This window comes from Macrobrachium nipponense, chromosome 7 (assembly GCF_015104395.2).
Source record: "Macrobrachium nipponense isolate FS-2020 chromosome 7, ASM1510439v2, whole genome shotgun sequence".
Taxonomy (NCBI): domain Eukaryota; kingdom Metazoa; phylum Arthropoda; class Malacostraca; order Decapoda; family Palaemonidae; genus Macrobrachium; species Macrobrachium nipponense.
In genome coordinates this window covers 102,216,516-102,228,449 of record NC_061109.1, presented here as the reverse complement: position 1 = coordinate 102,228,449, position 11,934 = coordinate 102,216,516, and the positions used below count along the sequence as shown (strand labels likewise).

At 35.9% G+C, this 11,934-nt stretch overlaps 1 protein-coding gene across 1 annotated transcript in view; it reads left to right on the top strand.

Annotated features, from left to right (window-relative positions):
- Positions 1 to 11,934, top strand: part of LOC135217744 (gamma-aminobutyric acid receptor subunit alpha-2-like) — a 208,876-nt gene that overhangs the window by 93,441 nt on the left and 103,501 nt on the right. Inside the window, exons 2-3 of the mRNA XM_064253740.1 lie at positions 264 to 711; positions 6,236 to 6,371. Of these exons, the coding sequence (XP_064109810.1) occupies positions 264 to 711; positions 6,236 to 6,371 (584 nt within the window). The remainder of the gene's footprint in view (positions 1 to 263; positions 712 to 6,235; positions 6,372 to 11,934) is intronic.

Genomic DNA, 11,934 nt, shown 5'->3' with positions numbered 1-11,934 from the left:
AAGATACTGCTTATTCTAATAATGCACTGGAAAGGAATATCAGTGAGTCTACTTTTATAAAACCAGACTCACTAATATTCCTTTCCAATATTATCTACTATATGGGCCCAGTAACAAAGTTTTAAAGCAGCATTGCTCACTATGAATGGTATGCATAATCGAGTTAAAAATTCTATTAGTATGAAAACATAATTTTACAAGTATCAGTTCATATCTGTTTACTTGCAATTCATAACATTCACATCGCAAATATTTTTCCACAGCCCACTGGCAACGCCGATGGATACCAGGAAGTCTGACGCCACTCCTTCGGAAGAGCTGACGCAACTGGAACACGAGGCTATTTTGAACAATGATGGCAACTTCTACTCCCCATCAGTCAATACAAACATTCCCAAAACTGAATATAATACACCCGCCACAGACACTCACGCGCAGAGGATAAACAAAGACACAAAATCCCACATTCAGGACATGAACTCTCGTCTTTCGGAGCCCACTCAAGACGGGTATGTGAAGCCTTTGCAAGTTCATCACTTACCTCTGTACCAACATGACCCTTACACAGCCACACACAATGCTCTTACCCATGGCTACAGCCGTCCAGCTCACACATACTCTCATTCGGTCCTACGGCATGCCAGGCCCGGCCTCTCCGGAAGTCAAAACACATCGGGATTTCAAAACGACCACCCAAACACTGTCACTCAGGTAAGGTGTCAAGGTTGAGTTACCATACCTGACTCACTACAAATATGTTTCTCTATTACTCAAACGACTGCTTAATTATTCACTCTTGTAAAATCGTGTCCTTCATCTTTGCTATTCGGGAAATAAATTTCCAACATTTGTTTTAATAGCATGATAACTTGAAAAATGTTATAAACGAAAAAGGCCCAACGGTAACACGGTAGTGTACTGAAAAAATTCTAATGACATTTTGCTAAATTAAGCAAATATATGACGCTCGTGTGTTTTTATGCTGCTTATAAAGATACCACGCATACCTATTAATAAAAGATTCATAGATACGAAAAAGTATCTCCAAAGATTTTTATTAAAACAAACAAAGTAAAAATCTTAGTAGGCGAGGGGACGTCATTGACAAACTCATTCACTGCAGCTTCCGATTCTAGTCGAAGCTCCTCATCCTCATGGCTTACCTGTACGCAGTCAACCTGCTCGACTTTGTGTTTAACGTTTAATTTAGAGGTGTACAAGTTTCGGTGTGAAAAAGCGGCAAATCTTTGCAAAAGTAACCTGCCTGCTGCCTTGTAAAGAAATCCGAAAGAAGAAAACGAGTGGCCACCTCAGAATAGTGACAACGGCATCCGCAAAGCAAGTTGTCAGTACAATAATGATTGATTGGTTGTGTATTATATCTGGCGTCACAACATCTGGGTAATTGACACCGAAATAAATTAAATAGAAAAAAATTAAATTTTTAATAAATTTCATATAAAAATATCTATAAATATATTATATAAAAATTTTGTTCTATATTTAAGTTCTTACATAGACAATCTGTGTATAATTTAAATTTGGTTGAGGAGGCTAGCCTCCCTCATATAGATATATAACTGCTCTATATTACAATCCTTTCCAAGAATTGTAGTTAGGATAAAATTACCTACTCTGTCACGACCCCAAGACAGGAAGCTTTGTCTCAAATTCCCGAATCTGGGACATTCAATCAACACAGTACAGTTCTCACAAAACGGAAGATTTTCACGAGACATCAAGAACCCACGGGTGAGCCTTGTATGTCCAATCATCAATCTGCACAACATCGTTTCTTGTCTCCTTGGCATATACGGATATGACCAAGGAGACACTGATGACGTGATACTGCGCATTTTTTGATTGGTTAAAATATCCTCCCACTGGGACTGCCAACATTTTTTAACTCTCTGACCTACTGGAGGATACAAATCCCGATATGGTAGTAAGCATCTTGTGGGTTCTGGGGAGCTGACAGCATACTTTGCAAGTTGGTCAGCTTTCTCATTCCCAGCCACTCCAACATGGGAAGGCACCCAACAGAACTTTATTTCTTTCCCTCTTCTTTTTAGTAAAAGCAGCCATTCCAATATATCTAAAATCAGAGGGTTTAAAGGGTTAAAAGATTCCAGCGACTGAAGAACACTTCTTGAGTCACAATATATAATAAAATTATTTTTTATTCCGAATTAAAACTTCCTTTACAGCCTTTAAAATTGCATATAATTCTGCTGTAAAGATCGATGCAACTGATGATAACCTACCGCTTCTATCTACATCAGGGAAGGCTACACCAAAGCCGACGCCAGCACCTGACTTTGAGCCATCTGAATATTGTTGATATATACAAACGGTATATCGTAAGTGTTATCTCCCACACTTGGAATCACTCACTAAGTACCTAGCTTTATATTTCCCTTAGCTATTCTTCTCGGATTGACAGATTCAGTAAAAACCAAGTGGCATCCCAACAACCTCGGACATTAACGCATGTAGTACATGCTTTTTCTGAAATATAAAGGCCAATGGGAATAGGGGAACAGTGCCCTGGCGAGCCTAATTCTGAAGACAGCTGTAAAACTGACCCGGAAAGAAAATTGGCATATCTCTGAAATAAGGTGCTGATAAACCCGCCACTGGATGGATGCAGTCGAAAAGTTGTGGAAACGGATGCAAATTAAAGTTTTAACAAAAGAGGAAACAAGCTACGTTTCCCGATGACCTCACCAACTTATGGAAAATCAGGGAGAAAACTTCATATGTCTGCCAGCCTTGGTCTCCCACAGCTGCCATTTTGCGAATGGAATCGATTGGAAAGAAAGTGGAATGAAATGGAAGAGGAGAAAGAAATGTTAGGATTAAGAATACTGGATCCATTATCATGCTGATCACGATTATGCATTGGTGGACTGAATTAATTCATAAAAAAAATAATAATAAATAAAAAAAAAATAAAAAAAACAGAATTTTTCTCATGTACACAAGTCACTGACAGATATGACTACAGACCGTAAGAAATGAAATGTAAAAATTCAATACGAGAAGTTAACAAATAAATACGTATACATATGGTTTTCAAAAGGCCGATTGCATGGGACCACAGGCAGTAAAAGAGTATAGGGTAAAGCAAATTTTTCAGAAAAAAAATACAGCTGTTAAAATCTGATGTATTTATTTACTAAAAACATGCAGTTTCGAGCTATGTCGTAATATCTCTAATTTGTGGTTCTATCATATTCATGACAATTTGACACCGAGCTTTCGCCATTACAGACGGCCGTTAAAGCTTGTCAGTCATTTGTTCAAAGGACTGTTAGAGTTAAATTACAAACGTATTTCAAATCACCGACTAGATACGAAAAATGCTAAGAAGAAAAACATTAACATTTAGTCCTTTAACAAAGTTTGCAACTGAATACCTCTGCTCGATACAAATTACGTTTCAATTGACTGAATCGTATTTTCAAATTCTATGCAAACGCAAAAGAAAAGTTATTTTCGTACCGAGCTACAAATATATTCTTGCAGTCTGTGGCATTGCAGTTTCTTGCATGTGATCAAGAGATTATAAAATTTCTTTAAAAATTATATATCGATTTACCTTATAAGCATCAACATTATGCAAAATGTTCCATAATCAACAAAAGAACTACAGCAAATATCTTTCAACTGTGTGACTGGCGCACGTGCAACTAAAAAGAAAAAAAGAGAGAAAAAAAGAAATGGGATGAAGAGAGTCCAGTAGAAGTGAAATAGCTAAAATCGATGGCCGATAGCAACAACCCACTTCCATTGCTGCAATAAAGGGGGAACAACGTTCTCATTTGTCGGCTGCTACCTATTATTTTTCCTCTAAGAAGGACGAAGTCGTGTCCCAGTTGAAGAGCGAGAGAGAAAAAAGGAACGGGACCCCCGAGAGAAGAAATACTCCTTCAACTTTACGAGACTAATGGTTAAAAAGTTTATAAAAAAAACGTAATATAAGTACTGTTATCTTCTTATTTTAATACCACTGATCCTGATATACAAAAATAAATAAATAAAAAAAATTAAATGTCAGCCATTTCAAGGTGGAGCGACGATTCGAAAAATACCCTGTTAGTCCACACTGCATATTAGTCGGATTCATCATTCAGTAAAGAATAAAATAATAAATAATATAGGAAATTCGTGAATGAACCAAAACTAAAGAGTATTCAAGCTTTAGGTCTGTGCGCAGCGTTCTACCAACCGTATAATAAACTCCGTTAAGGATATCGACATTAATTGACCAAATAAAAGTTTAAAGTTCGGAACCTGATGTCACTACTGGAATGGGAGACCTGAAAAATAACAGCAAAATATTCTATATTTACTCTTAAATATTGATAAAGCTGATAACTTGAAACTCATGAACTGACAGATTAGCATGTTTTGCCTTACATGGTCAGAAACTCGTCGAAAGTAAAGAAATTTCTTCTCATTTCATTGCCTGTTGCATCACCAATAACAGAAAAATAGTCTTTTGCCCTCCTCATTACAGAAAAGCTGTCTGTTGCACTACCATCAAAGAAAGAAAAATTGTCTGTTGTATCTAATACCAATCAAACATAAAAATTGTCTGCTGTTCTACCCATCACAGAGAAAAATTCTGTTGCTCTACCAGTCACCAAAAAAAATTGTCTGTCGCACTATACATCAACGACAAAATAAACTGTTTGTTGCACTGCCATCAAAGAGAAATATTCTGTTGCACTAACAATCACTGAGAAATATTCTGTTGCACTAACAGTCACTGAGAATAATTCTGTCACTAACAATCAGAGAAAAATTCTGCTGCACTAACAATACTGAGAAAAATCCTATCAACTAACAAATATAGAGAAAAGATCTGTTGCACTAACATTCACAGAGAAAAATGTTGTTGCACTAACAATCACAGAGATAAATCCTGTTGCACTAACAATACCGACAAAATTTCTGTCACTAACAATCACAGAGAAATATCCTGTCATCTAACAATCACAGAAAAAAATCTGTTGCACTAACAATCACCATGAAATTTCTGTTGCACTAACAATCACCATGAAATTTCTGTTGCACTAACAATCACCATGAAATTTCTGTTGCACTAACAATCACAGAAAATTCCGTTGCACTAACAATCACAGGGGAAAAATTCTGTCACTAACAATCACAGAGAAAAATTCTGTCACTAACAATCACAGAGAAAAAGTCTGTTGCACTAACAATAATGAGAAAAATCCTTCCAACTAACAATCACAGAGAAAAATTCTGTTGCACTAACAATAATGAGAAAAATCCTTCCAACTAACAATCACAGAGAAAAAGTCTGTTGCACTAACAATAATGAGAAAAATCCTTCCAACTAACAATCACAGAGAAAAAGTCTGTTGCACTAACAATAATGAGAAAAATCCTTCCAACTAACAATCACAGAGAAAAATCCTTCCAACTAACAATCACAGAGAAAAATTCTGTTGCACTAACAATCACGGAATAATTGGGTGTTACACGATCCTACATAGAGAAAGGCTTCATTATGCAAACACAAGTGTTAGAACAATGTTCCTCACTTTTACCTGTTCAAATACATAGGTAGATTATGAATCCGACGCTTATAAAGAACTACAATACACAAATAAACCGTCTCACTTACCTTTAATACGGACAGCGTTCACATCAAATACTTGAAGTGTTCATTTCTGAAATGACAAAAATAAATGTTTAAAATGAGAACACTTTGCCAAACGTACATATATTTATAATGATCATTAGGAAATACATGAGAAATCACAGTGAAGTTATTCATAGAAAAACCAAAAAGATATCTGAAAAAAAATCCTATTCAAAACAAAATACAAATTCTTATATTGCTAAAGCCATGTATAATTTCTTTTAAACTTTATACAGGAATCCACTTCTGATATCATAAAAAACAATATCAAAAGAATTTACTTACGAGACAGCAAAAACACAGAGGCGACAAATCTGTTAGGACCAAGCTACTGATATCGAGGTTAACATTTATATTGATATTTCCTGATCTGCAATAATGTGTAAAAAGTAACAATAAACTCTGAAGGTCATATTGATTGCATCTCTCTCTTGAAGGTCTTATTGATTACATCTATCTCTTAAAGCTGCAATAAAGCGTAGCCATATGCACAGATAGCATGAGCACTCAAATTTTCCAAATATTCGCATGCAATGAATTTCTGTTTTCCCTTTGCAGCCTCTTCCCTTGGCCCAAAGGCAAGTGACCAGCAGAAGCAGCAGCGATATGGCCCACCTTTCCCATAACATCTCTGCCATCCTGGAGAATTTGCTCAAAAATTACAACAATCAAGTTCGGCCAGGGTACCATGAAGGTCAGTCGTATTTAGTACTTAACATGAGTTCGATATACACGTAAGCTCTATTATACCAGATTTTCAACGGGTGCGTTCAAGTACGACACACAAGGGACACTTTACTTGCAATGGTTTAATAGAGAACAGCGATCGAGCATAAAAATGCAAATACGAGGCACCTAAAGAGAAGCAATGACACAGACGTTCTTGCGTTCTATATTAATATTTCTCCTTCATATACAAAGCAAGCATAAATAAGAATAGGTAGGTTTTAATTACCGTTTATGGTTACGTCCGTTTGCCCACCACATACCACAACTCTTTCTTGTTACGGATGTGCTTGATATGGACAGCTATTGCACAGTGATACTACATGACAGCATACGATTTCGTTCAAAATTCACTCACTGGCAGCAGCTTTACATGCTGCATAATCATCTTTCATCGGAATGCAAAAACAAATTTATTTCACCAAATAAGGCCATAGTATGTGTCATACGAAAGGTATCTATTATTTATATTAAAACTAAGAAATGACTTCGGTCGCCAAATTTCGGAAAAACAGTGAAGAAACATTACCAAAACTTTCATTCTACCAGCGTCGATGCGTTAAAATAAATCTAATGTAGATTTAAATGCTAAAATGATAACAAATAATTTCTTTTCCGTAACACTGATACTGCTTCATTATTAGGACTAATGTTATATGCTTTAGAAGTACTTACGATGACCATTCTAAGTAACACGTTAAGAGTGTTGGCACTAACAACACTGCTAACCTTCACCCCGTACCTTAACCTAAAGAATGCAAAGAAAAAAATAATTGCATGTTACAATGATTACAAATTACATGCATAAGAGATTATAGTTATACCCATAAGAAAGTGAATGAACAAAAGCTATCGACATGCGTGACATTGGAAATAAAAACAAAATTTAACACTACATGGCAACGTTATACTGAGTGAGATTTTGCAGGATACAAATATAATCATGTTGTATCGCATCAGAGCATGCATATACGTGTGTGTGTGTGTGTGTGTGTGTGTGTCTGCGTGTACATAAATACATGAAAGAGAATGAATAACGAGACATTTATAGTAAAGTATTATAACTTTCGTCTTATTACCAAGACACGGAAACAGAAATTAAAGATTTTTTTTTTTAAGATTAAGCCAGCCTTGTGCTAGCACGGGCTCTTGCTCCTGGAGCAGCCCGTAAAAGATAGAGACAAGAGCGTAATTATATGGTGGGTATAATCCTAAGGGAATACTAAAATGTTGGGAAATCACAAAACGGTCAACGGCTTAACATCGAAATCTACCTATTAGTAATACTCTTTACTTTGTCTTTCAAAACCTTCTGGAACATCATGTTTTACTACAGGTCAAAAGAAACTAATCCTTGGCTTAAATTTAGGTTATTCTCCCAGGGTAACGGAATCGTAACGGATACCAATAAGTTCCAGGAAATAGCTTCATTCCTTCGTAATATTACATTGTTTTGCGTCAAACATGCAAAGACGCATCAAGGCGCGTGACCCCTTAGCATAAGAATAACGGCAGGGATGAAGTAGTAGTGTGTGATTACGAACAACAACTCTCATACAATTTCCAATCATTCTACTGAACTTATTGCGTTCCCTGGTAAATATGACACTCAAGTAATAAACCTGAAACGTGAAGTCCAATGAAGATTAAAGGGTCATCATGGCGACGACTACATTATTTCTAAAATTACGTTGCACATTCTGGGTGCTTAGTGTAAAATGCAACAGAGTGAAACAATTGGCAGGTGCAGCAGCGCGAGTTTGCATAGTTGCATGAGGCACCAACAGCACGACCAAGAATCATGCTTATGGAGGGGCTATGGCACACAAATCTTAAGAACTAAGTAAAAATTCAAATTTCAGTCCTTTCAAATTAACAGAATAATTTGTATAAAAGTTGTCCTATTAATGACAAGCAAAAAGTGTTTTTAAATGGAAATTTATTCTATATAATATTTGCTCACAAAAGAAACAGTAAAAGTAGCCAGTTGATTACGAAAAACCAACTTACGTCAAAATTCCCTAAATAGGCGAAAAAGAATCTCGATATGAGAGAGAGAGAGAGAGAGAGAGAGAGAGAGAGAGAGAGAGAGAGAGAGAGAGAGAGAGAGAGAGAGAGATTCATATAACACCTTTGATAAGGTTGCTGCTGAAAGAATCCCCGTCTCATTTCTCTGAAGTTCTTCGATCCTCAGACCAACCATGTGTGAATAGCGGAGGATAATGACACTACAGAATTCCTCCAAGACTCCTACACTTTTACTCTGCGGCCTTGTTTCCTGTAGGAGTTATTAACTCTCTCGGAAACGGAAAGACGGCACGAAAATGGAGACAGAGACACACCAGAAAGGGCAGTTTTAACTTTAACAGTTCTAATATAGAGTGCAAAGGTCTGTTTGACAGCAACGTGAAAAAACTGCAGCAATAACCTGCTTTATCTATGCCGTTGACGAACTTGGTTTCCATATGTTATAATCCTCCTCCGTTTTCCAGAAAACCCGTTGACAACAGTTTTAGTACCTTATGTAAATACATTACATTTTTTATAATAAAAAAAAACTAATATTGATATTTGTTCAAATTCTACTAAATATCATTGTCAACAAGCACGGTTTTATTTCTCTCTCTCTCTCTCTCTCTCTCTCTCTCTCTCTCTCTCTCTCTCTCTCTCTCTCTCTCTCTCTCTCTCTCTGAAAAAGCAAGAAAAACACATATGCAGAAAAGGCGTGTTCAAAAAAATCAGACATCCATAAACTTAAAAACAAGTTTCTCTAGCTTTAATCAGCCTCCATGCCGGGTATGCCGAATCTCCAAAGTTTCTAAGTCATGAAGAGGAGCAGCTTTGAACTTACAGACTTCAAAGCAACCTTTCGCAGATCTTGCTTAAGTCTAAAAAATGTTATATACTTCAGAAATCAAAATCAGCCTCAAAGAGCAAAATGTCATGAAAGATGAGGTAACTACTTGTTCTCAATCACACTACTCCGACCATGAATTCGAAAATCTTCAAGTTTTATGTTTCAAGTTCCTCGGTATTAAGCTCTAAAATATTGCCAGAAAAGAAAAATCAATGGCTATATTAACAAACTCAAGACGCGCCAGGCCTTGGGATGCCATATCATCCAACGAAACTCTCACTTTCCTGGGTACTAGAGAATCAACACTATGTTCGAAAGATGTATTTCTGGCCTAGATTTTGCAACTTGAATATTTAATTTTCAAAATTTCTGGCCAAGGGGAGTTTCTGTATGAGGGTAAGTCTACAGGGTGTCTAGGATTCTACATAGTAAGAAATATTAAAGTTTTTTAGCACTGTTCTTTGAGCAAGGGCTATACTGCTTTGTGCCTTTTATTACACTATCATTCCACTTAACAGACCAACATCTCTACTACCTTGTATTTTTCGAATGTTCATCCTCCATTTAAGACCAAATCTTTCATCCAGCCAGCGAGGACCTAGACATCAGATTCAGTCGCCTGTTGAGACAATAATATGAAAAGAAACTGCGTATATGCCAAGGTGGAGTATTTCTTAAAATCTGTTCTCAATTCACACAGTTCGGCTAAGAATTGTGAATGAGCTGTGTATACAAATATTTCTTTAAAAAAGGTTCCCAGGAAAAAACATCAGCTAGAATGAAAGTTAAAATATTGTCATTAATATAATAATGACACAAAATGTGAAATACGGCACATCTGTTATGTTATCGTTTTGGATCTTATTATCAAAGTCTGCCCCAAGAAAGCATGGCCAAATGCTACTGGATATATCCTGTGAAACTTGTTCTAAGAACGTATTATCTCTGCAATTGGTCTATTGAAGATATTAGTTATCAGTTTAAGCAAGCTCCTCATACGGCATGTGGGGTGCACTCTCTTTTAAGGCTAAATACAGAAAGCTGCAATTTTCCTATGCATAACTTTTTATCTGACAAACTTGTTTGGCCCATGTGACAAGTAAAGCACCTTTTAGTATTTTTAGCGTGGTAAAAGAACGTCAAGATAATGTAAACAGAATTTATAAGACAGTGTCTTTACTTATTTCTCTGTTAACACCACAAACAACGACTGACTCTTGTAAAACAAAATATTACTGGTTGTCATTTCTCAAGGCCAGGCAGACACATAGCCTTTGAAGTTGACTAAGTGAGTGATGGATTGCTATCTTGGTGAAAATCTTCACAAACCTTCATTCATTATACTTTTCGACAAATACAATAATACATACATTCATACTTCTTATAGAACTATGATAACTTACCACAGATCCTTTTTTTATCTGACAACCCTAGGAACTCTCGAAAGAAGGTATACATGGCAACAATTGTAACAAAATCGCAATGAAAGACCAACACACAAAACTTCATGTGCTATGGGAGTGTGACCCATTCCCTGTACTACAATACATCTTTAGGAGACGTATAAAATGCCATTTTTCGCCAGCCTACATTTCCTGGTATAAACGGAATTTAACTACCTGTCCTCAACGATTCATCGAAGAAGCCCACTCTAAAATCTAATGATCTTTTAAAACAAAAATTTAGTACCGACCTTTTAACCTAAATTTACTACATGAAGTACACTATGTACATCACTACAAATAAATATTAAAATATGAATTTTAGACGAAAATTTCCTTCATTATCCTAACCCTTAACAGAAAATATGGAAATGCGAGCCACTGTGACACATTTCTTGCCTTTTTTGTTTTTCTCCAGGCTAGGAATGATTTATGAACCATATATTTGAAAATAAATCTACTCCCTATTATAAGTATAAAAATCACTAATCTTTGTAGCATTTACCAAGTATACTTATCAGACAAGTAACAATTCCACATCACTCCATATATCAACTCGACACAAAATTCTATTCCATGTATAATACCTTTATTACCCAAACATTCAAACAATTTTATTAGAAAATAATGCATTCCATTACGATTAAATTTCCGACAAACAGAGGTCGCTATGACTAAACCTACCAAAAAATATGATTCCGACAGACTCAGGTCCAGCTAACCACATTAAGAAGTTCTTTCGGGGTTAATTAAGTTTAAGCCAATTTAAATTCAAATCTTAATTAACATCGATTGACTCATTTCTGGAAGCTGAAAATTGTTGCTATAATGTGCGAAGGGTGATGTGAGAATAAGTTATATCAATTAAATGCTTCTGTTTTTTACTGTATTTTTCATCTCGTAAAACAGGAAACACAGCATTCTCTCTCTCTCTCTCTCTCTCTCTCTCTCTCTCTCTCTCTCTCTCTCTCTCTCTCTCAGAGTAGAACTCTTCTTTCCTCAACCAAAGAAAAAGAAACGTTACCAAGATGACTGGTAATAGAAAAACTGCAAAAATAAAAGGCAAGTTAAAAAAGCAAGTTAGGCATAAGAAAGTGAATGGAATCTACAATGAGTTCTAATGGAATTCAAACAAGATAACAAGGAATGTAGGTTTCAAATAATTCCAAAAAATATTAATAGGGTCCAATGCTTAAAACAAATACCACCACATAATTTTGTTTTTTTCCATA